The 26,269-nt window shown below is 35.6% G+C and overlaps 2 protein-coding genes across 2 annotated transcripts; both read left to right on the top strand.

Moving 5' to 3' along the window:
- The first annotated feature begins 800 nt into the window (after positions 1 to 800).
- On the top strand, positions 801 to 15,894 carry LOC132558019 (protein Red-like). The gene is made up of 18 exons (XM_060222538.1): positions 801 to 857; positions 1,849 to 1,918; positions 2,387 to 2,506; positions 3,239 to 3,304; positions 3,623 to 3,692; positions 4,246 to 4,343; positions 4,715 to 4,829; positions 5,361 to 5,548; positions 6,286 to 6,335; positions 6,698 to 6,861; positions 8,792 to 8,903; positions 9,579 to 9,633; positions 10,215 to 10,551; positions 10,853 to 10,921; positions 11,627 to 11,658; positions 12,046 to 12,129; positions 13,724 to 13,879; positions 15,372 to 15,894. The coding sequence occupies exons 1-18, from the start codon at positions 848 to 850 to the stop codon at positions 15,544 to 15,546; spliced, it is 1,971 nt and encodes a 656-aa protein (XP_060078521.1). The 5' UTR covers positions 801 to 847; the 3' UTR covers positions 15,547 to 15,894.
- Positions 15,895 to 21,531: 5,637 nt separating this feature from the next.
- LOC132558008 (uncharacterized) lies at positions 21,532 to 25,184 on the top strand. The gene is made up of 2 exons (XM_060222529.1): positions 21,532 to 21,543; positions 23,142 to 25,184. Exons 1-2 carry the CDS (start codon positions 21,532 to 21,534, stop codon positions 25,182 to 25,184), a joined length of 2,055 nt encoding a protein of 684 aa, XP_060078512.1.
- Positions 25,185 to 26,269: the final 1,085 nt, after the last annotated feature.

The following is a 26,269-nucleotide window of genomic DNA, read 5'->3' as shown; positions in this document are numbered from 1 at the left end:
AGATTTTGGCACAATTTCAATCTAGCGGCACTCTAACAAATGTTATTATTGGGTTTTAAATATGAGACACAGGACAAGGGCAAGTTCTACTGGTCAAATTATAGTTCTGCGTAAGCATACGTACTTACATTCATGTTTATTTTCTACATGTTGTGGCGACATAAGAAAACAATCAATATGGTTTTTATATACACAATTCCTTATCGATCAATATATCCACGTATCTCAGTGTATTTTGACATAGGCCTATGTTATATTTCACACCGTGTAACAAGACAGTTTTATCTTTTTTTTATTGTGACAACCAAACTCTGTCTCTCTGATATTGTATTAGGGGTTTTCTTCATGCTGCATCTAATGGGGTACTCGTGTGACAAGGCCAACCCTAATATTAAAAAATTAATTATAAGAAAACTGTTTCCGGTTGTTCTACCTACCCTAATATTTGGCGTCTGACCACAACACTTTAAGAAATCTTTCAAACAATTAACAATGAGTAAAGTCGACATCTCTCTCCGATGTAAAGCATATAGATATAAATTCTATTATCTATTTTGGGTTTTTTTAAGCTACCTTAATTTATCTTAATTATGTTGCAGGAAACACATATATTTTTGTCTGGCCTATATCAAATAGATTCTACATTATTATTTTTTAGGCATTCTGTTTCTGCGACTTGCGCGAAAGTGACCCGTGTAACATCCGGAAAATTGGAAACTATAATTTGATTCCTTGTTTAGTATACGAGTACATGCGCATTCAATATACCAGTTTCTACTTCCGGAAATAGTAAGCCGTAGGACTTCATCATTGGAGACTCTCGGCCTTGTATAAAGAAGATTGCAAGATGCCTGAACGTAATATATCTAGCATACATTGCACAGCACTACACTGACACGTATCTGTAAAGATAACTACACTGTATCACGCCAAACAATCTCTTTGTCATATATTTTGAGAAAGACAGGCATACTCTGCTGTTTGTTTTCGACTGCACGCGTCACATTATCCATTCGATATAGGATCGATTTCTAGATGCTTGTCGCTTCTTTACTATCATTTTAATATACTTCACTAAATTTGCATGATATTACTTACTGTTATTCCACAGACAGAAGCCGTACTCTGTAGTCACGTGTCGGATCCCAAAATCTGATTTGTGATCGTTTACATTAAGAAATTTGGGCCTGTTGTTGACTACATTCTAATTAATTTAATTGGGTTTTTTTTACCAGCCCATGCCCCAGTCTTGTTCTTATTAAAATAAAAACAGAATCATAAAAAAATCCTGGTAAAGGATGCTATGCAACAGAACAAATAGAATTATGTTTTTTACATAATAAAAAGTATTATTAATATTTACATTTTAGATAAGTGACTAAGATTAACAAGAAGGTGCTGAATTTTCACATTTTTATATATAATCACGATAAGGAAGAATTCTGACTTGTTTTTTTATGACGAGTAGTTACAAGTATTCTCAATATAAGCTTTATTGATGCCGGCAAAAGTTGCCAGTTAATTATCAACTCTGAGCCACCTTACCTTTTAGGAAATGCATAGAATGATTCTAGGTTAAGTTGATATTTAGCTGGTTTCTTTAAAACCAACTACCAATTTCAATTCTGATACACAGTGTTCTTGAAATCCTTAATTTAAATCAAATTGATTAATGAAAAGCAAAAAGATACATATCAAATTCTTATTGAAATCTATCTCTAGTATATATTTAAAGTACTATTAAATCAATGTAGACACTTTAATGAAATAATGATAAATACTTATTTTATTCACTGTCCTGCAATTTGTAAACTTTTTTGAATTTGCAATATTTTTGTTCTGTTATAGGGGATTCAGAAGTGTTTTCCAACCCTCTTCCGCCAACAGACTTCAGAATAGACGATGAGGATGATGAAGGGTATGACAGTTTTAAAAGTAGTCATCTGATGATATCATACACAGCAGAAGGACAGTTCCTGTGACAAGACACTGATGTGATTTGTTTTGAAAAAAACCTCCCATCATTCCTTATGGGTTACAAAGCATCATATTTTCAGTAATTGTTAACCAGTTAGTGAAATGTGTTGCTTTATCTCAGTTTGTAACATTTGCATTAGATTTACTCTTATCTAATTAAATTTTGCTTGTCTTTTCCTTCTGAAGTTTATAAAAGTAGTTCTATGTTCTTGTTGCCTGGATTTTTTTCCCTGGTCATTTAACAGAGTTTTCTATATGTGTTGTACATTGTGTTGTGTACATGTCTCTATGATCTTAAACTTAGGTTCAATTCAACAGTCCCATTCAGTTTTCTTTATATTTTTTCATTTGTTTCTGTAAACAAAAGGATTTGTCTCATGTTGACATGCAAGTTTGTTTACCTTTCCAGCCATCCTCTTACAAATGACGATTTTAGGAAAATGCTCATGACCCCTAGAGCTCCTACGGGGTCAGTGCAACACAGCAGCAGCAGTAGCAGTAGCAGCACTAGCGCAAGATTACCTAAAATGTAAGTCTGCCAGAACCATTGTCTTTCCTTTTATACTTTATTTGTGATCCAGAAATAGGAGAACTTCGTATTGTTGATGGGAAATGACAATAGTCCATGGGTTATGACAACATTCCTTGCTTGTGTGGTTTTGAATTTATTATTTTTTTAAATACTGCCATTGAATTCAATTTATTTTTATAATCATTGGGGGTGGAGTGGGGCCATATAGTGTTACTCATGTCTGTGTCCCAATCTGAATCAATTTTATATTTTTTGAGAACCTTTCAACAGATTTTGTTTACATTTACTCCACAGTATTTTGAACTTCGATCCTAGACCAGATCAGAATCATAATGGAGACATTCATACCTTATAGACGTTTTATAGCTGTCCCTGTTTTCTAGTAACTGTAACAAAAACATCTGAAATCAATGTACTCAAGAATAATGACAAAATGCAAACTGAAGTCAGAATGTTTTGAATAGATGTAATGGAATTGGACTTTGTGACTCTGGTTGGTAATCCTTGTTAAAAGTACTTTAATGTGATTGTTGTGACAGTTTTTATGTATAATCTGAAGTACTAGAGTTCAAAAATAAAAATAATTTCCTCTTTTACAACATTTCATGATATTTGTAGTGATCTTTACAACTCTAAATATTACTACAGGTTTGAGAATGTGTTCATATTAAAAATAAAATGTACAATTTGTGTGTTTTATTTATTGTGATGGACCTTTTTTGACTCCAGTCCAATACCAGCTAGACCAGAAGAAGATGATGATGATCCAGCTACAAAAAGACGGAAGAAGAAAAGGTAAAGATTTAGAAATGACAGCATGTTAACATAGTGTGCTGGTAGATGTTACGATCATCTTGGGGTGTCAAGTGTTTGTGTTGGGATAATGAAATGTTGTCTTCAATTTATCGTTTAAAGATAATCCTCTTTAATATTCAAATACACTGGTGTGATTATGTATGTGATTAAATGTTGTAGAGATCAGAAAATATTTTCTAATTTGCTTTTATCTTTAAGAGTGGAAATGATGTAAAAAAATGAAGTTTATTTCATGAAAGTAAATTCCCTTAATAATGGATGTTTGGTTATCTTGTTTTAACACTTGATGGCTTTCAGTTACTATGCAAAGCTCAAGCGATTGGAAGAAGAACGTCAGAAGGAACTGGAGGAAAAATACAGAGATAGGGTATGATTTTAAACTGCCAATTGATATGATAAACATCAAACTTGTAATTGATACATCAGTTTCCAATGATAAATAAACAGAATGAATAAAAGAACAGATTGTTGATAGTTTGATAATTTAAAGTGTTCATGTGTCAGTACAGAAAATTTCAACTACACTATTAATGCCATTTGTCAATGTTGTTTTGTTGTCCTCTTTGTTTTTGTCAAATTGTTTTCTGAATGGACAGCAGTATCATTTTTGAAAAGATCAGTTTTAGTTGCTGAAATATCACGTTTTATTTTATTGTAATGTTTATTTGTAGGGAATCTAAATTTACTGTGTTTTTGGCTTGTGATATAAGCTTGACTATAGGGCCCACCTGAGAACTATACCCAAAGTCCATAGGCAGGATGGTCGGTGTTGCTGAAGACTAGTTCAAACCAAATAATTAGAAAGGCAGAGAAAGGCATTATAACTAGGCCATAAGACTGAATCTGTCAGTTGACAAAACCAGATTGCTGCATTTAAGATTGTTTGGAGAGGTAAAATGTGATATGTTGTTGTTTTTTAGGCAAGAGAGAGACGTGATGGTCTTAATCGGGACTACGCAGAGACAGAAATTATCAGTACCACAGCAGATTACCGAGCAGTGGCACCAGATGCAAAAGCGTATGGCATTTAATTTTCACTTTGGGAATATTTTAATTTTGTTTTTGATTTGATGTCTACTCCATACTGGCATGTAATCCATACTTTTCATGTCTCTCTGTTTGTTGTAGTCGATTGAGAGCATTTCACTCTACATTGGTTCATATACCACTATACTTCATGGTCTTACTATTATTTGCCATAAAGTGTGTAGTGAAAGTAACTGAATTTAAAAGCATTGTGATAAGAAGTTCATAACTATAAATACTAAAGAAAAGATCCATTAGATTTGTCTTGTGTTCTACAATTGTACTTAAAAGACAGAAATTAGATTATATTAAGCTGATTATAGCAGGATATCATGGATGATGAATGTCTCTTTGTCATTCCAGTGGAGAGAACTATGCTGAAAGAAGGAAACAGTTGATCCAGGAGTCTAAATATCTAGGAGGTGACATGGAACATACCCATTTGGTGAAAGGCTTGGATTTTGCCCTGCTGGAAAAGGTGTTATTTTATGAATGTTATTAGTTAAAATGTCAGTTTAGCAATGACTCTCACTTTTGTTGGAAGAAAATATCCTGTTGTTGGTCCTTCATTGGCTTCATTGTGAAGTGTAAGAAAACATGCATTCATTGTCGACATATTCCAAGTCATTCTTCTCATTTCAGTGAAAAACAATACAAGAATTGCTTACAGCAGTTCAGCTAACACATACCTTTGACTGAGATATCAATATTTTCCTTGAAATGCATTCAGTTATCAGAAATTTAGTTATTTTCCTCAATTAGAGAAATACAAGTTCTATATGTTATTTGAGTCCTGATTAAAACCTTCAGTTTCTGTATTTGTTTATCAGTCGGCCCATATCTGGTAATAAGCTTATTCAACTGATATTGCAGTTTCAATAGAAAAGCCAACAGTTGCTGTATCATACTATTGTTACCATAAGTCCACCTGCTAAGAGCCAGACGTTGATACCATGGACTTCTTGAAGGATACACATATACACTTACTTGGTAAACACTTTGTTTGTAGGTGAGGGCAGAGATTCACAGCAAGGAGCGAGAGGATGAGGAAGTAATGGAGATGATTGTGTCCCAGCCTCCCAGTTCACAAGCTTCAGCCCCAGCCCAAAACCAACCCCCTGCTCAGGCCCAAGCGCAAGTCCCAGGCCAAACTACAGGCTCTGTACCAGCTGCCATGGTACCCCCAGCACCCAAAAAGTAAGCCTTGTCCGCAATAATTATAGAAATCAAGTCACCCTTTAACAATTTCTTTTGAAATTGTGTATTGTCTTGCAAGAGTTTTTCTTATTCTTTTTCTGAAGCACTTTTGTTTAAATGTTCAAGAATATTTGTGAATAAATTCATCTATGTTATAAATTTTGCAGTCAATCTTTTGTGTGCCACAAATGTTTAATTTCTGACATTTTAGGCAGAAACTCTCAAAACCTGAAAGGCAAATGTAAAGACAATGAGTTGAAAAAGCAATTCATTTTTTTGGGATGTTTTTTGTATTTTTCCCAGCACTATGGAAACATGATACTAAATGTATTGATTTTTAGGTCACCTGAGACAAAGTCTCATGGTGACCTTTTCTAATACCATTGATCCGGCGTCGTGCATCCGTAAACAATTTAATACTTTCGACTTCTGCTCAAAAATCCCTGATCCAATTCAGATGAAATTTTGCAAAAACCTTCCCTGGCCTAAGATCAACCAAAATTGTAAATTATACAGTCCCCAACCCCCATGGTCCTTTCCAAATCATCATGCATTCAGAACATCTTAGTTGATTTTATTCATATTTTCCCTATCAATGCAAGCTTTCAACCTGATCATATTGGTCATCGTCACAGTTGAAACATACACAAATTGGTATAAAGGATCCATTATTATCTATGTATTCAATTTGAAATATCAAAATATACGATAGTAACCTATTGTATTGACCCTTACAGAGAGGAAAAAGAGGATCCAGAAACCTTAATACAATTCAAGACAAAGATGGGTATGTACCAAAACTGCCTGGATTGTACAATTTCAGACAAACATGAGTAAATCTGTGGTATTCTTTCAACAGCAAAATGTTATTTTTTATTTCACAGCATGTTAAGTGGTAGAGATACATATCACTGATGCTGACAAACTTCTTAGGGGTATTAGGTTGAGTGGTAGAGTTATGAGATTAAAAGTTAACATTTTGAATGTTTTATTTCTAAAAAGGAGGGAAAAATACAAGGCTTTGATTAAATAATTTTTAAATTCATTATACTAGAATGAAACCAGGCTAACAAAAACTGATGCATGTTCTGTCACAAATGTCATCCTTCATGTTTAATCAGGTAATGTAATGTACTTTACATTCTACAGGAAGAAATGTCTACAGAATATTGTTTAAGAACAAACTACCAGAGAGGAATGAATTGTTTTTGCCACGGCGCATGGCTTATGTTGTGGATCTGGAGGATGAGTATGCAGATTTGGATGTTCCCACAACAACCATCAGAAGCAAAGCTGACTGTCCTAGCCTGGAGGTAGAGCTATGACAAATATTCTTCTATTTGTTTCATACTGAAATCTTTTCAGTTACTGTTTTCTGATATCAACTTCTGATAAATTTGGTTGGGAAAATGTATAATGTGATATTGAAAGAAAAGACACATAAACATACCGTAAATAATCGCGTATAGTGCGCACTATTTTAAGCTGAAACTGTCGTGTCAAAAAGGGGGTGCGCACTATACGCAGGTACATGCCATTCCTGGGGTTATCATTCCCGAGTTCTGCATCCGCCATATTGGATTACCTCCCTTCATATAGTTATATGTAAAAGTCGTCGGTCTTATATGATAGTTTGGAGATAAAAACAACAAAAAAATAAAATAAATTTCGAATGTTTTAATCATCCGCCATTCACGCTAGCATTACGGTGAATCTAATTTTTTTTTCGTTTCCCGTCGGTCTTACTATTGGTCTGGGCTATAGTAGTGTCTGAATTTCTGCCTCATTTTGATGATGTATCCGTGGAATTCAATGAATCCGGAAGTTTTTAGGCGATTGTCGTTCTGTTCATAAATCGGACAGCCCATCCCACCGATGCCCAAAGTTGGTGACCCCATGATCTCTCTTGATCTGCATGGCCCGCACGCGCAGTTCTGTTGTACTGGCAGCGATGCCGGGATATCGGCGCTCGCATACATCTCTGGGTGTTTCGCTGTCACACCTATGTCAGCCCTTCTGGTCAGTGGTTGGGACTTTAGACGGTCTTTTCTTTCTTCCGTGCCTTGATATTTCACCCTGGAATGTCGAAGTGGCGACCGGCGGCACGAAACTCCAGTCTCTCGGCGTAGTCAAATTGCATTCGCAGTTTCCCCATGTCAAAGTCGGTGTAAACAATCTATCATTAAATACCTTCGGATACCGCGGTGGGTACAGATACCATGAAAGATCATGCCTATACTGAACAAACCACCTGCTTTTATGGGGACAAGATAGGATTGAAAATGTTCAGACAGTTAAAACAACATCGTTTTCTGACCAATAGTACGCGTTCAGCCCAAGCCGGGTGTCATCAGTCTCCTCATACTCAACGTGTTAATTGTCATTAACCGTTAATTATACAATCAGCCAAGCCTTTCATGCTTGTTAGGTCACCTGGGTAAATTTGTTTACTTAAGGTAATCACAGGTGTTAGGGTCACGTTCATTGTGGTTTCCTAATTATCAATGGATCAGACCACATCAAATGTTTCGTCGCAGTGACCAGTCAATTACTTTTTCTGTAAATTTTTTTTTTTTAAATCTGATCTCCAAAAAGTACCTGCACACTATACGCGAGTGCGCACTATACGCGAATATTTACGGTATGTATGCCATCAGTGAATTTGAAGGTTCAGTGATAATGGTGAAAAAGTGAAGTGCTATTCCGTTATATATACATTTAAAGCAGTCTAAAATGGTCACTGAAGGGAGACAACAAAAATGACCTTTTTAGGTAGGAGGCTTTTATTTAAAGATGTAATTACTATAAAAACAGATATATTTATTGTATACAGGTGATCTTTAAGGCAAGGTAATCTGTACTGAAAATTCTGCCATTTTTCTACCTCTGTTATAAAGTGAATTCATCATGACAAAAAAACACAACACACTATATACATGAATACTGTTATTTGGCTGTAAAGGACAAAATCTCTGTGTGTGATGATCCAACACCTTATCATAAATCTAAGAGAAAATAATATGTATAGCTGTATGTTGCATTAAATATTTTTGCTGTTACTGATCAGCTGTGAGATGCATGCTCCTTTGTAAGCTCTGTTTGTGTTGCCATGGATTACCATCCTATTGTGGGAGGATTAATTTCTGTTGATGCACAGAAGTGTTTTGTCAGCTCTTTCAATATTTCTTTTTTATGTGTTGAACTCCAATACAATATCATATTTGTGTTGTCTGTCCACAACAGGCCACAACGACCTTGACCACAAATGACATTGTCATCAACAAGCTTACACAGATTCTGTCCTACCTCAGACAGGGACGCAGGGAGAGCAAAAAACTCAAAAAGAAGGAGAAAGGTCAGTTTCCATAACAAGCCAGACTGTCTTAAAATATTTATTTCTGTCTTTACCATCTTCTGTATCTCATGGGCTGTTTTCATTTATTGGTTTCACCAGTTGGCCCAGGCTTGTTAAAAATGGACAGAACAACTGGTTTTATTGTTGCTTTCTGTTGGGCTATAACTTGACCTTTGAGACCTATATTTATGCATGAAACTCAAACTCAAAACAATATACATTCAAAGATTCAAAATTGAATTATTTTGTTTCTAAATTATTAAATTGCTTGTCTATACATAATGTGTAAATTGATGACATATATCAAATTAGATACAGATATAATAAATAAATAAATAATCCAGTCTTACACTTATTGAGGAATTGATGTTTGTTATATAAATAAAAAAAAAGCTTTCAAGTGGGAATTCATCTATAACTGCTTAGACAGATAATACTGCCATATAGCTTTGTTAGCAGAATTTAGGAATTCTAGAATTATCGGCAGACGAATCAGGTATTATATTTCTTTTAGGCATTGCATGTTAAGAGTAAATTTTGTCTGTTAATGTTAAATAATATTGTATGAGTTGTACATACATTCTGTTGGAAATATCAGTTTATATATGACATGCACATTTTAAAGTCACCAGGGAAGTGGGATGAATTTCAAAATTACTGCTGACTTTGTTCTAGGGAAGTTGAAAGATGAAGAAAAACCAAAGGAGAAACTGCCTGGAGCTGATGATAAGTAAGTGCAATGACAAAAAGGTCTGAATATTGCTGTTGTCCTGGCATTTCATGCTCTTTTCTTATTGGTCAGTATTTAGTAAGTTCACTGAAAGGCTATCTGTTAGCAGTGTATAGAACCAAGATTTATCTATTACTGCCATTTTACAATGTGGTATTTGGTGTATATTCAAAACTGCACATTAACAACTAGTGTTTAACTAAAACGTCGATACAATCAACATGCCGTTCATTTGTTTCACTAAAATGAAATCTTCATCAAAAATGATCAACAATACCTTAAGTTTTGACTATGTTCTCTGAGATGAAACAAATATGGCGCACATTGAAGAAAGCTCCTTGAACAAAAAAGATTTAGTTTTGCAATTTCAAGGCAATTTACCTTGTTGAATTATTGTATATACACATGAAACCTCTCTAAAGCACCTCCGATGAAAATACACAAAGGAAATATTTACACATGGTACCTTTTTGATAGATTTACCTCGTACAACAGATGATGAATCTGGTCAATACACCAAATTACCAACCTGCAGAAAATGTTCGATTTGTTACTTGAATAGTTTGTTGTTTTATCAACAGTATTTATGCCGATGCTGGTGACTATGTGCCAAGTGTGTCAAAGTCCAAGGACCGGAAAGACAGACGAGATCGTGGACGGGAGGATGAACGAGAAAGCCGAAGAGAACGTGAATATCGTGATCGGGATCGAGACAGAGACAGGGAGCGTAACCGTGATCGTGACCAGGGTAGAGATCGCGACAGAGACCGACGGGATCGAGGAGACAGGGGCGATAGGGACAGAGAACGCGATAGAGGACGAGACCGAGAGAGGGAGTCACATCGTGAACGTGATTCACACAGAGGAGAGAGAGAGGAAAGGAAAAAGAAATCCTACTTTGAGAAACCATCTGAAGAGGTAATGTTGAATAAAGGATATGATTCTTCCTTGTTTCAGAGGATCTGCTTTCTTAAAGTCTTTATTTCTTTTTTTGGGGGGATTTTTTCATCAAAAGTTCTTTGATAGTCTGTGATACTTGTACAATTATATTATATATTGTATTTCTTCAGTTTCCACCGTGAGATTTCCTCTGTTCTCTTAATGTCCAATCCTAACCGAGCTTGTTCAAACATCATATGTTGTTTTTGTCTCAGGAAAGTAACAAGATTATCAAAGTTTTCTCGTTGTAATTAATGTAGACTTTTGGTTTTTGTCACAGGATGAGGAAAAAGTCATTCCCCAACAGACAGCCTCAGAGATGGTCAAAAGCATCAACGCCAGTTTCAAGGTGAGATAGATTGGAAAGTTATTCAGTAAATACTAGCTGCAATATACCCTTTTTCTGAAGAGAACTTCTCTTCAACTCTGACCAAAAGACTGGTTAAATCAGAGGTCATGGATTCTGTACCTAGCAGATTAATTGAGGTGCATGTAGGAACCCAAGAAATGTCAACCAATTCACTCTGTAATTGTCGTTTTTACACCCAAGTAAACTCTAGGACAAGTTCTTTCCTGGAGGGAAGGAGCATTCAAGCTTGATAACTGCTGGCTGCAATACACCACTTGGTTAGAGATAACTTCTCTTTAGCTCATTTGGTTCAATACTTGAAAGCCAGAGGTCCAGGGGGACATGTGTTATATAGTGATACAGTGAAAACAATGTTTTTTCTTCAGAAATATGTTCTTTTAATACTTTATACCGCTGATACATTGAGTATGGTGTTCAGTGAAATTGTCGACATAAATTCAGAAATAATTTTCCAACAGATATTAGCTATCAACTAGATAGCAATCAAAAGGTTTTGTTCATGTTAATACACACACATGAAAAACCCTTATTTTGTATGATAAAAATACTATGCTGATGTGAGGAGAAACTGAAAGTTTATATTTTATATTTGAAAAAAAAATAGGCCAATAGAGCAACAGATTAAAGAGAGTAGCTTTATTGTGGCACCTTAATATATAATTTACTTAATATTTTCTAATGCAGAGTTATGCTGAGATTGAAGAGGAGAAAGCATCGTAAGTTCTGTATAATTTGCGTGTCAGAGAAACCTTGCCTTAACCCTGTCTTTAATTGATGACAAATAAGTCATAATATAAGAAAATAGAAGATAAATTAAAAGAGGTATTGATGAAAATGCTTGGTCACACCAAAGTGTGGATCAAGACATCACAAATATTTATTATACAATAGATATGCCGTAGAATTTCTTATTGGTTCTGAAAAGATGAAATTTTGCAAAATTTGTTGTGATTCTAGTTTTTACAGGTTAAATACAGATTCATGTTATAAAGAATTAGGAATACTAATAACTAAAAGATATTTATACCTTATATGTATTGAAAATTGAAATTCTTTTAAAGTGAAAATTATTTTCAATCTTAACTTCCATGATTTATTTTTAGTGCGGAGGCAAAGAAGGCCGAGTCATGGATGAAGAAATTAAAGGCCAAAGTTGGTGTCGACAGTTATGCAGAGTGTTACCCTGGGTATGTTTCTAAAAAGATACATGGTCTTTGCATATATAAACTTTTAAAATATACTTGTATTGGTAACCAAATGTGATTAAATTTTTGGTGTGGAAAATTTGAAAAAATAACCCACAACTTATTACAATTTGGAACCACGTTTGGTGGTTAGGAAGGGCAGAACCCATAGTCATTGATAAATCTGAAATTCAGGGAATACTGCCCTTTGTAAAAGAGAAGGAGTTTTTGGCCTAATTTGAGAAATGGAGAAATTTTGGACAGCTCTTTTGGTAATAATTCAATAAAGGGATAGGTTTTAAATGTATGACATACATGAAGATTACATAAATAAATATGACAATGTTGAGGCGAGATTAATAATTCTTTTCCATGATTGCATTAATTAAGATTAAACCAATTATCTCTATCATTTTTTTCTTCAAGGGAAGGGGGGGGCGGGGGTGGTGGGGGGCTGTATTATGTTGTACTCATGTTTTCAGGATATTTTCTTAATGGGGAATTTGTATATATCTGGAAGAGGGAAACCACTTGGGGAATACTACCCTTTTCCGATGTTAAAAATTTATGTAAGATTAATCCCTGATGGCACCTGTTGAAAAATTTGAAGTCCCCTAAAATTTTTAATTTTGTTTCCAGAGCATGACTTTGCTTGTATTTAAATTATGATAATGAAACTTGGTGTATACATTGATCGTAGTAAGATGATGATCAGTGTACCAAATTTAGGGCCTGACACCAGTTATTTACAGAATTATTGCCCTTTTGATAAAATTAAGTATCCAGAGCACAACTTTTAATTGCTTACATTACATTGCAGTGTACCAGTGGAAGGACCCACTATCACATTATTACAGAGTTATTGCCCTTTGTTGAAATTTTTAATCTGGATGATAACTTAGCCTGCATTGAATCTAGGATATTGAAACATGATGTGTACATTAATCATATAAAAGGAACGCGCATTTTACTAAAGTAAAAGCCAGAAACCGTGTAATTACAGAATTAGTGCCCTTTGTTAAAATTTATGTCTGTAGCATAAAGTTGCTTTCATTTAAGGTAGGATAATGAAACCTAGGTTATACATTGGTCATAGAAAGAGGATGTGTAATGTGCCAAATTCAGGGCTTGCAACCACTTAATTACAGAGTTAGTGCCTTTGTTAAATTTTTGTGTCCTTTAAAGTTGTTTTCATTCATCAGTTTCACTGATATTTTTGTTTTATGCATTGAAAGTATTTGGATGGTTCATAATTCAAACAATTACCTGTATTCCAAATCAGACAAACAATAGTCAAATGTTGAAATTCAGTTGGTGATTGCTCTCATGGTATCATAGCGACTATATGAGTGTAAAATGCTATTTTTTCTTCTGTAATGTAATAAAAGATATTATATATGGGTCATAGATTTAACAGATAAAGTGACAAATGCAGGACATATGGACCTTTTCTACAGTTTTTTCAATGTTTCTTTTCAATTTTCAGCTTTCAAATCATTGAATGCATGCTATTGAAAATAGACAGTGCAAAATCTCATAGAAAAAAGCGCAGCCATTTTCACTTATATATCATAAGTAATGCTTTTATATGATATAGTATGGAAGAAGCTGCAGATGCTTTTGGTGACTCGGACGATGAAGTAGACTATAGTAAGATGGACCAGGGAAACAAAAAAGGACCCATTGGTCGATGGGACTTTGACACTCAGGAAGAGTATAGTGATTACATGGCTAATAAGGAAGCCCTTCCCAAGTAGGTTTACACTGTGTATAGTGATATATAGCCAGTGTTTATTAATGTTGGAAGAAATATTAACTCATTGCTTACTCATATGATCATGTCACAAAAAAAAGGTATTCATGTATCCTTCATGACATCTTTATACATCATGGTTAAAAATGTTTTCTTTCTTTTGTGATGTCTAAAGATGTCGTGAAACACTTCAGTTAGACATGGTTGTGTGTAGGAATTCACTAATGACATGTTTATCAAACAGAAAATAAGTATCAAACATAGAATAATGATGTTTATCTTCATGTCTTTCAAGCGTATTCATTCATTAAAATATTATGTACTCAGAAATCAGCTGGATTATATGCAGGGTTGTTTTAACTAGCAACAAAGTGGCTGACTCAGACTTTACTTTGAATTTCTGAGGCATTGATGACAAGAAACATAAAATTAAACTATTAGAAATGATTAAATATATCAAATAAGGACAGTTTATTGTAAAATTAAAACAGGAATATGCACAAATTGTGAAAGCAACAAAAAAATTATACACAAGTGACACAAGGAGCATAAGAACAGTCATGAATTACACACAGGTGACACAATGAACACAAGAATAGTCATGAATGACACACAAGTGACACAATGAACACAAGAATAGTCATGAATTACACACAGGTGACACAATGAGTACGACAACAGTCATGAATTACACACAGGTGACACAATGAGTATGAGAACAGTCATGAATTACACACAGGTGACACAATGAACACAAGAACAGTCATGAATTACACACAAGTGACACAATGAACACGAAAACAGTCATGAATTAGACACAGGTGACACAAGGAGCATGAGAACAGTCATGAATTACACACAGGTGACACAAGGAGCACGAGAACAGTCATGAATTACACACAGGTGACACAAGGAGTTCGAGAACAGTCATGAATTACACACAAGTGACACAATGAACACGAAAACAGTCATGAATTAGACACAAGTAACACAAGGAGCACGAGAACAGTCATGAATTACACACAGGTGACACAATGAGTACGACAACAGTCATGAATTACACACAGGTGACACAATGAGTACGACAACAGTCATGAATTACACACAAGTGACAGTGAAGTCTTAAACTTTAAACAGCTGATTTTAGCAAGAATGTCCTATTTCTTACGCTGTTTTGATAAGGTACTAAGTTCTCATTATTTTATACATAGCTTGACAATACTCAGAGTTATTTACTGGAAAAACTAGAGTTGATATGAAGCCTTTGTTTATCTGACTACCTCTGGATCACAAAAGACAAGTGAAATTAGACAAGATGTCATGATACACAGGTCTGATTTGCTCAATAAAAATCTGGATTAAACAATGATTTAGGCAATATATATGAGTAATAAGCTATTAAGGTGGGACTGTTTTATCATATCATAAAAGCCTTAAAGATTTAAAATATTATAGAGGAGTTCAATTTCCATTGTCTTTTTTTTGTTTCTAGGGCAGCTTTCCAATATGGAGTCAAAATGGCAGATGGTCGAAAAACGAGACGAGCCGGACCCAAGGATGAGAAGGCCGAGCTAGACAGGCAATGGCAGAAGATACAGAACATCTTACAGAAAAGAAAAACAGGAGAAGCTGGACACGATGTAGAACACAAGAAGAAAAAACATTGAAACAGAGTGGCTATCCAATGTGTCCAATTAAAGAGGAAAATATACTGTGACAGTTAACATGTTTCACATTGTGATATAACAATACAAGAAAAAAAAGAAGACTGACAGGACAGAAGCATTTATATATATTGGAATACATCAACACTGGAAAAAACTTGACATGGAGGATCATCAGGAAATCTTCTCATCTAAATTTTAATCAGTAAATGACAAGAAATTGATTTCTCCATGTGCTTAGAAGGAAATTTTTCTTGTCCAAATTGCATGAAGTACTGTTTCAGAGTTTGTAAAATCAGAAATAAAGCAATAACTGAAAAATTAATTTCAGATATTGTATGAGAATTTGAACGTTGTTGTGTAGATGTTCTTGAAATTCACCACCAACATCGCTAAAACACGATTTTTATATATTGTTGACAACAAAAGCTACACCAATTTCTTATCAACAAATTAATAGGTCTTAATTAAATTGAAAATATTCACTTTTGACAAAAGTAATGTCTACAAATGATCTAATGACTTGATAGAGTCTTTAAAATTATGTGAGAATTGAACACGAAATAGAATTGACGGGTGATTGGTTTTCTCCCTTGTCTGTGCTATGCATTGGAGATATTAATATTTTTTATCATATATGAGTGCCAGAGAGTGGAAATCATATATTTTGATGAAGAATTTCAATTCAATCCACATAAAACAATTTTTTTGCTAGATAATTCATGTCAAAATTTTAAGTGTTTGTCAAAATGTATCAAGTGTAACTCCTTCAACCTGTAATACAAAATCTAAAATGCATTACTTTGTAATGTAGATAATAATGCATTACTTTGTAATGTAGATAATAATGCATTACTTTGTAATGTAAATAATCATGAAGAAGCTTGACATGATGTTACATATAAACAGACAGAAGAACATGCTGATAAATGGTATTTAATTCCCATACAGACACAAAACAAATGTCTTGTAATGACCAGAAAACTTGATATACTGAAAAATCATTAATTTTCGTGGGGGATTGATTTTCATAGGATTTGTGGATACTCTAAATCCACAAATATATATGTCAATGCAATGAAAGTATATATATGAAATCAAATACCAGCGCAAACGTATATTTTTTTGAAAATCACAAAATATGAGCCGCATCCAAACATATATTTTACAATGAAAGCAGATTAAATATGAAGACATTTTACCTATATAAAAAGATAGCATATACTCACTGACATTAACATTAGCACAAAACTGGGGCCAAAAACTTCAGTGTTTGAATAAAAATAGAAGAGAAAAATGTTTTCACATAAGCTTGAGGTTCCTCAATATTTTAAATGATCATGAAGGAAGAATTTTGTTGTTAGTAAAATTGATGATATCATTAGGCTTGCCAGGTTTCAGATTCCTTCTGTCCAGTTCACCATAAAAATAATTGTACAGAATAAACATCTGAAAAATCTAAACAGAAACGTGTCTTATTTTTAGCTCATCACCTCTTTTGCCTATGCTCAGTCTGTTTGTCCGTCAGTGGATCCCATAAATAATTGTTACTTTCAGTGGCTTCTTGGGATTTTGATCTTTCAGGTTTGTTACTGTTTTGAAGAACTTCTTGATGTCTGCAGGTATAAGTCACAATTTAAGCAGGCAGGCAGTAGCTACTTTATAGTTATGTAGGTACTGGAGACGGCAGGCAGTGGCTACTTTATAGTTATGTAGGTACTGGAGACGGCAGGCAGTGGCTACTTTATAGTTATGTAGGTACTGGAGACGGCAGGCAGTGGTTACTTTATAGTTATGTAGGTACTGGAGACGGCAGGCAGTGGTTACTTTATAGTTATGTAGGTACTGGAGACGGCAGGCAGTGGTTACTTTATAGTTATGTAGGTACTGGAGACGGCAGGCAGTGGTTACTTTATAGTTATGTAAGTACTGGAGACGGCAGGCAGTGGTTACTTTATAGTTCTGTAGGTACTGGAGACTGCAGGCAGTGGTTACTTATAGTTATGTAGGTACTGGACTTTATAGTTATGTAGGTACTGGAGACTGCAGGCAGTGGTTACTTTATAGTTATGTAGGTATTGGAGACGGCAGGCAGTGGTTACTTTGTAGTTATGTAGGTACTGGAGACGGCAGGCAGTGGTAACTTTGTAGTTAATTAGGTACTGGAGACCGCAGGCAGTGGTAACTTTATAGTTAATTAGGTACTGGAGACTGCAGGCAGTGGTAACTTTGTAGTTAATTAGGTACTGGAGACGGCAGGCAGTGGTTACTTTATAATTAATTTGGTACTGGAGACGCCAGGCAGAGGTTACTTCAAACTTTGTACAGACTTACAAAGTATGCCATCACTCCTACATATTATGCCTAAACGAGCTTGTGCCATTGTGTGGCTTCTGTCATGGAATCTTCTAGCATCATTGTGTGTTCATTTTGATCTATGCTGGTTGTAGTGCTGTTCTTTCTAGTTATTGTGCTGCATATTTTGTTGTTGTATCTCAAATTTTATTTCTTATTCTTTACAATTAGTTTTTCTAGCAGTTCATTCAATAAAAGCAGACATATCTCATTATTTCGCCTATATTCTTTCTCATAAACCCTGCAAGCAAGCTTCAATTTCATTTCAAAATCATGAATACACCTATTAAAAGGTTTTCTGACGGGGACATTCCTGTCTACCTGTTGAATCTAGTTTCACTTAGCCAGTATCTGATTCTTGAATATTTTCACAGGTCTCATATAAGATAGAAAATAGTTTACTTTACACTACTACACATCACTGTCATCAGTATGCGCCTCACTGAGCGATATACCGGAAGCCGCCATTTAGAGCAATAAGGCTAAATTTGTCTTGTCGATGCACACCCAGACTGGTCCGTTTCTAAACTTCCTTTGAAACACAAATCGCCCCGGTAAGGGAGCTCGAACCACACACTTTTAAGCCAACGCTCCAACCGACAGAGCCATTGCGATCTCCTGTTACGATCCAGTGGACGAACGAAACTAACTAAAAATTAAATGACGTAACTTACACGTACTTCGTTTCAATTGAAGTTCTGTGGAGTGACCTTATTTGTCCTTGATGTTAAGTCATACACCAATTTTCGTGGAACGTCTTTTTTCCGTCGATGCTTGACTATCAAACTTGACCTTAGAACAAGACAGTCCTGCTCTTTATCAACAGTCAGCTGGCCAGGTGTATTGTTGAACTCTCCGTCGCTGAAGATATATTTCACCAAAGATACGTAAACAGATTATTTTGTGATACCACAATTTTTCCAAACAATTTTTGAATAGTTTCTAAAAGATTAAACAAAATAAAAACATATTACTTGCTTACTAAAACGGAATAATTCTTTAAATTTTAGCATTTTGTAAGGAAAACAATTAAACGTTTGCCTTCGAACAACATCTCCCTGAATGGATTAAAAATCTGATGGCATCTTATCGCATCTAATTTATTCACTCTAATATACACAGGGCTTTGACGAATATATATTACTTTCCTTAATTTCTTTGGATATTTTTAAATGATCTCAAAATGTGTTTTAATTGGTGTGAAATGTCTACAAGACAAATATGTCAAAATGTCTTTGTTGTAACATTGAATTAGAAAGCATTCCATTTCTTTGGATTGCTTGGTCGCAAACTAAATGAAAAATAGTTATTTCGTGGTTTCCGTAATAATTGGTATATGTTTTATTGCAGAAAAAATGTTTCAAAAATCAACTTTAGGGGAGTTGAAAATCAAGGCTAGTTGATCAACATATGAGAAGTGAACTATATTGCAGGACAACTAAATGTACAGTACATGTAAAATAAAATAAAAACCATCTCACGGGATAAACAGTGCTCCGGAAAAATCTGTCCCTACAATGTCGAATATTACGGCTTTTGTGGCATTTATAACACAGAATATTGAATTAATAATAGTAATAGTTTAATATCAATTCCATGAAATTCTCTTTGTGTAATTAACATTTCTGATATGGGATGTACATATGAGAATTGAAGAACTTTCAATGTTGGGCTGCTTGACTGATTTGGAGCTGTTTTGAAACCCTTACGAGAAGGTTATCCCAATTTATGCAAATGAGCTTTTAATAACATTTCAAGCTAATTTTTAAAGACGTATTTCATTTAATTTTTATCTCGCCTGAGACGAAAAGTTGCGAAAGCAAGACAATGGCGTTACTTTCCTAGAGGTCTCATCAACATTTCATTTTAAAGTTTTCCGTTTGATTAAGTTTGTTGCTCAGACTAAAGTAAGTCCAACTTCAAGTAACAACACGCACACTATTTACAATTACAGTTTAACTTACAGACTTTACGGTCCAGCAGTATTTTAACATAACAACATGCCCTGCTCTATTAGTGTGGTAGTTTTTGAGTGTGAAATGCAAAGCTGCATTAAAATTCAACGTCAGGAAATCCGTATTAGAAGTACATAAGCGGGGAGATGATGGGCGTCAGAACGGTACTTTTAATCATCACCATGCCCAAAATTGACAAAATATATTCAAATGAGTTAATCATTTGTGCAAATTTGAAATCTGATATTCAAACTATTTATTTTTTATTTGGTGATATGCGACTAGCTAATAATTATTATTCAGTCATTGCATGAAGTTTGTTAATTTGTAAAAGGAATGTAAAACATGTAATAAAGTCATCATGCTACACTTTGACATAATATCCCATGTCCACTAACGGAAGTGGAGACATCAGTCTTCGTCTCGTCAGTAACAGAAGTGTATAATGTACATCATTAGGCAGAATTGTCGGAGGTAGGACTTGAGGCTTTCGTTATTTTTGCGTGTGTAGGGGGTAGGATATATTTTGTACTTCATATAAACGCTAGTACCTATTGTAAGCGTTCGAAATACAACAAAAATATTTGAAAGAAACAACATTCCGAAAAGTTCCTTGCTGTCTATCCAGAGACCCTTAGATAGAATGCTCTTTTTGGCGTTATCTTTTTTTATTTATCTATATATTGATTAATTTATATACCATAGTTTTTTGTTTGTTTGGTTTTTTGTTTTGTTTTTTTGATGAGAGGAGAGGTTGTTGTTGCTGTTGTTGTTGTTTTTTTGTTATTGTTTTTTTATTGAACCAGTAGATTGAAACAAACGTTTTACAAAGTTCCGATCCGATTTCGTTTAAGAGGAAGAAAACCATTAAATAATATCAGGGACATTTTTATAAAGGATGACACGTGCATACGTTTTCATGTTATTGACTTTATTTTGCTGCAGTTTAAATTTATTAGTATCTGGGGAGTCTTTTTTATCCTCGCGATTTCTCGTAACCTAGCCATCATCTTTTAAAGTTCAGAGGTCATCCACGATTTTCATTGGGTCTTATAGATACTTATATAGTGAGAATACACTAATTAGCAAAAAATTAAGAAAACATCAGTTTAGCGGTCACGTGCTATAAGTGTGTTCACAGAATCACAATTACTGAAGAGGTCGACACATTTGTAAGTTTAGGCAAGGTAATTGAATTGTTCATAATCTACTGTTATAAATCCACATTTTACGTATATAGTTAGGTTTTAAAGAACAAGAGGTAGTGACACAAGCAGTGCAGTCATCATGGTCACGTGCTGATCTATCGATCCGTACGACAGAATAATCAATACACGAAATCAATGATTCACAAATGTAAAAAAAAATTCGGTAACAAGGTTTCATTTTAAAATTGGGAAACATACATAAACAAACTTACAAATTAATTCATTTAGATTTTAAAGTATATTTGTAGGACATGGCATTTATTTAACACAATTGACCAGAACGATTTCACCTGGTGCGTTCTAGTACTATCAAAGAACCCGATAACAAGGACAAGTTATCAATGTCTGTTTCCATGGGACGAGTTTAAAGATTGCCGAAACATCTGCCATTGATATCTATATATATATTGGCGGGGAAGCTCTGGAATCATCATTGTGAAGAAGTCACCGACCAAGCGAACGTCAACACGATGACGAGCAAGGTATGTCATTATATCTACGTAGCAGTACTGGTTAGTGGGTATTTTCAATAGTCCAAGACAGAGTTAAATCAAGACAAACATATATTTTAGTCAAATACATATACGTATTTGAAAGTATAACATTATTTTTTTAAACTAAGCACATGCATATGTTTAAAGATGCAACATCTTTTACACGTCTGTTTTCGTTTTTGAACAAACATTTTTATTGGAATACAATGCCGAGTGTTGGAATGTGCAATATTCAAATGAAACTATTTGAAAAACACGAATTCATTCAGAATGATATGAAAATGCATTCTTTAATAATTAAGATCGCATATGAAGAACAGTTTATGAAAGTGTATTCCGTTGATTGAGCACATCTTAAAATAAACAGGAACTACTTGGGTTTCCTTTCATTACTTTAGAATGAATTTCTAGCGGATATCGGGTATCAATCAAACGATGACAAAAGGCCGCCGAGGACACCGATAACGTTCAGTTTGAAGAATATAATACAAAGGAAACGAGAAAGAGAAAAGGGGGAAGTAAATCTAATTGACACGCGAACGGCTATTTAGTTTCAAAGGCCAAGAATGAGAGAGAAAAAAACAGATATGAAGTATGGGTTTTTCTAGTTTTGGATTTGTGCCGCACAGGAAAATGATATGATCGTCATTGAAATTATTTCTTCATATAGATATCGTAGCCTTTACTGTTTATTGACTGGGGACAGCTTTAGTCATATCAGTCAATAGCTCAGCGGAGATTAGCTTTAACAAACAACACTTGCAAAATGTCTCTTCGCGACCAGTTAGTACTTTCTGTATTCTTCAAATATGGCCGACGGAGAAATATATATATATATATAAAAAGGCAGGACTGGTTGGTTGGTTGGTTGGTTGTTGGTCGATAGGTTTTCTGTCTCCTGTCTCCTCTCGTTGCTGGGTATCGTCTCACCCGACAACGGCAGGAGTGGCGGAGACGGGATTTGTTGGTTGGTTGGTTGTTGGTTGACAGGTTTTCTGTCTCCTGACTCCTCTCGTTGCTGGGTATCGTCTCACCCGACAACGGCAGGAGTGGCGGAGACGGGATTTGTAATTTGGGGGGAAATTGAAAGATATTTTCATTATTCTTTTGACTCTGATGACCATAATGAGTGGGTTGTTTTTTTATATCAAAACTGATGATTTGAAAGATATTATGTTTATTTTTGTTCAACACTTTCTATATTTAATTCTGTTTTTTTTTAATAAAGAAGTTTTATGATTGAGTGGCTGACTTCACTTCAATAGCTTAATACATACGTTTGGTGTGCAAGTCATCACATCAACAGAACTTCACCATTGTCAATCCAAATAACATTTCTCTATCTGCAAAATGTTCGCCTGCAGCTCTCCCTCCCATTCAAAGCAGAAATTATATTTTTTTGTAACTCCGTCAAGGTACATTCGATCTTGATTGACATGCCGTCATCAAAGACAGCTAAATTTGACACAGATAATGGAATTTCTTGTTCGTCGTTTTGCAATTAGATTTTTCATCTCCTACTGAAGACAAGAATCCTCTAATATGTAAAATGTTAGATTTGATCATGTTCCTCCGTCTGTTTGCAGTGTATGCTGTCCATCTTGTTGCTCGGCCTGTTTGGTGTTGTCAACGCCATTCATCAGGCGGATATAGACAAGCTTGTCAAGGACATAGATGAACTCGCCAGGCATCTTATGCTTCAACAGCTCGTCATTGAGGAGAGGATCCGGTCTGATGGAAACTCTGGAGTGAAACAAATCCGAGGCACCCACAAAGGAACCAGGGCTTATTTTGGCGATACATTCAGCATGGGCTCAATGATGTCCATTCATGATCACACCAACTACGACAGGACCATTGGTATGGGCGAATTCAGTGCCGTTATGAACGGAGTAGAGTTCAGAACAAGACACAACGACTACAAATTGCGCATGCCAAGTGAAAACAGCACGAAGTTCCATCTTCTCCAAAACGTGCCATTTCCAGATGTTCCACCATCGGTGAAGGCAAAACATAGCGTGGCCGACCAAATCAATGAGATGCGAGAGTATTTCAGGGCCTTCAAGGAACAAAACGCTTCCATCCGTCACGACTATCGCAACTACTTCAAACCAGTATTGTGCTATGTGGAAGGCGCCTGGACCACGGATACAAAGACTATCAGTGAACCTTTTCACAGTGACCGCCATTTCTTAGATGCATCCAGTTGGTTCGATCTCTTAGAAAAGGTTCGATTCACATCCTACACTGGAGGGAAAAGCAACAATGAAAACTACAGCTTCCTTCCGACAACAATCACCGATGTTGTAGACGGAGCCCCGGTTTATGCCCAATGGAATTACAGAATTGTCTGCCACCCGATCCGCTCATCTCTAATGACGCTCAGTAGTTTGGCTCTCATCGACGATCTGGGTGTTCGGATGGCTCGTAGATTTTCGTTTGAAAAAGCATACAGTCAGAGAACTGCGCGATTCCGAATAAATCCTCGCGGCTACAACCAGTACAACAGTACAAAACTGGCTTCAGAGAAACTTGACCTAGAATATACAGGGGTCGAAGTTCTTGATTTCATAATGAACGAAATACCGGGGAAGGACAACTATCACCATACCCTGACAGACAATACTTTTGGTGATGAGAAAACGATGCTTAATAACGGTAAGAGTCCACAGAATGCTGCCTATTACCATCGGCTGACAGACTCAAAACTTGGTGATTCACAGGGAGATCACATCTCTTACAAGGGGTTCTCCGACGAAAATCTTTGGGTAGCTGAAACCACGCAGCCAAGAGTAGCTCCGATGACTATTTCAACCTGCAAGTACAACGCCAGTCTTCAAGACGTGTCGTGTAGTAATTCCACCGTTCGTTATTCCTACGCGTTTCCCTTGGAAATTATCTGGATGACCCCACTTTACATGTGGAATCCGTACGATTTGGAATTCAACGCTGATAATAAAATCCCACCACTTCATGGAAGAAGTGGTGGCACTAATGCCACAACGGCGTTCAACGGAACAAGCATGTCTTACTACTACTTTACACCTACCGATTTTTTCAAAAGTAACGAAGTTGGCCGTGATCCTGCAGACACTGCAAAGGATGTAGTTGGTGTACTTGACAAGCACGGGCACGTGCGACTCGTCAAACCGTCCGGCACGCGCATCATTCTTCCCGAAATTGAAGGCGTTGGAAAGCTTCGAACCCGGTATCCGGTAGCCCCATCCTACCATGAAGGCAATCCAATGTACAAAGAATTGGATGCTTTGAAAGAAATGGTATTGGACATACCCAAAAATTTGAAGTTCTTCGAAGCTCCTCCATTCGGAACAAAAAACATTCAGGCATCGAACCCAGATGACAAACTGCAACACTTCACTACAACATTTACTCACAAGACTCCACCTGGTCTTCATCAGCATGAAGTTTTCGTAGACTCGCGTGACTGGTGGGCACTCACACATAACCGTAAAGTCACCGTCATTACCACCGACGACAACGAGCACAGTCACACATTACAGCTACAGAGAGACGCACACAACCACGACCAGATCAACATTGTGTCATGTGACAACGTTCCACACTGTTGGGATGGGCACGCCAGCACCCTTCTCCGGGTGACGGAATAACTGTCGATGTCTCTGACCAAAACGTATTATAAAAAAGAAATAAAATGAAAATGCAAACGAATTTACGCTTTTCTTTGTATCAGATTCTTTGATGTGTGCCCTTTCGTTATCTAGTCCCGATGTTTCAGGCTAGACGTTTACCTTATGAGCTACAGAAGTACATTCCTAGTCTTCGGCAACTGCCCTGGATATATATAAATCTGGGGAATAAACAAATCAACATCGGCAAATACAAATATATGGAAGGACTAATTTTTATAGGAGGAAATGGCAGTAGGATAGGATTTGATTAGAATGTCGGTACATTGAGAGATACATGTGCATGATTTGTTAACAATGTGTTTCATTAGATAACACTACAACACTTTCGTTATGATATTTCCCAATAACCACATAATGTACGTGGCTCGGCAATTTCTATCGGACAGCTTTCAGTTTTCTGGCATACAATAGTGTTGAAGTGTCCTTTCAAATTTAGAATTAGATACAGTAGTGACAATTACTGAATTCAAACTTCTGTTTCGTCCTTTTTGAACCCTGAAGTGATGATATGGACTTAAATTTAGAAACATATGGCGTGACTGAGGAAAAGTCCAAAGTGATCGAAAAAAAATCTCAAAATCTAGATGAGGAGGTGCTCTTACTCAGTAATTCTATACGATTCCTAATTTTCATATATCTGATAGTTTCACAAGAATATCAAGTACATGTAGATGTACTAACGTGACACAGTAGTCTACCAGCTGTATCTACCACCTGCTATCTCAAAGGCTGTACAAAAGACACACAACTGACTAGGATATACCAGGTGTGTTCAGAGCGACTTAAATGCCCACCACGACAATCGAATAAAAAGTTTGGAACCTTTTTTTTTATGTTATTGACTCTGGTAAGAGGTGTTTTCTGATGACTAATTAAAATAAAACTGAAGTTCTGTCTGCCGAATCTATAGTAAAGAATGTGAAAGAATTAAAATTCCGTCTTTAAAAAAAAAACATCCCCATTGGAGTTATACAAGGTTTTCCAATATTACTCTGACCATCTTTATTTCATTTTTGAAAAAAGTATTAATAGTCTTAAAAGTT

The sequence above is a fragment of the Ylistrum balloti genome, unplaced genomic scaffold, assembly GCF_031769215.1.
Source record: "Ylistrum balloti isolate Yb309-2 unplaced genomic scaffold, AGI_CSIRO_Ybal_v1 Utg370744, whole genome shotgun sequence".
NCBI lineage: Eukaryota > Metazoa > Mollusca > Bivalvia > Pectinida > Pectinidae > Ylistrum > Ylistrum balloti.
This window is presented reverse-complemented; position numbering and strand designations above follow the sequence as displayed.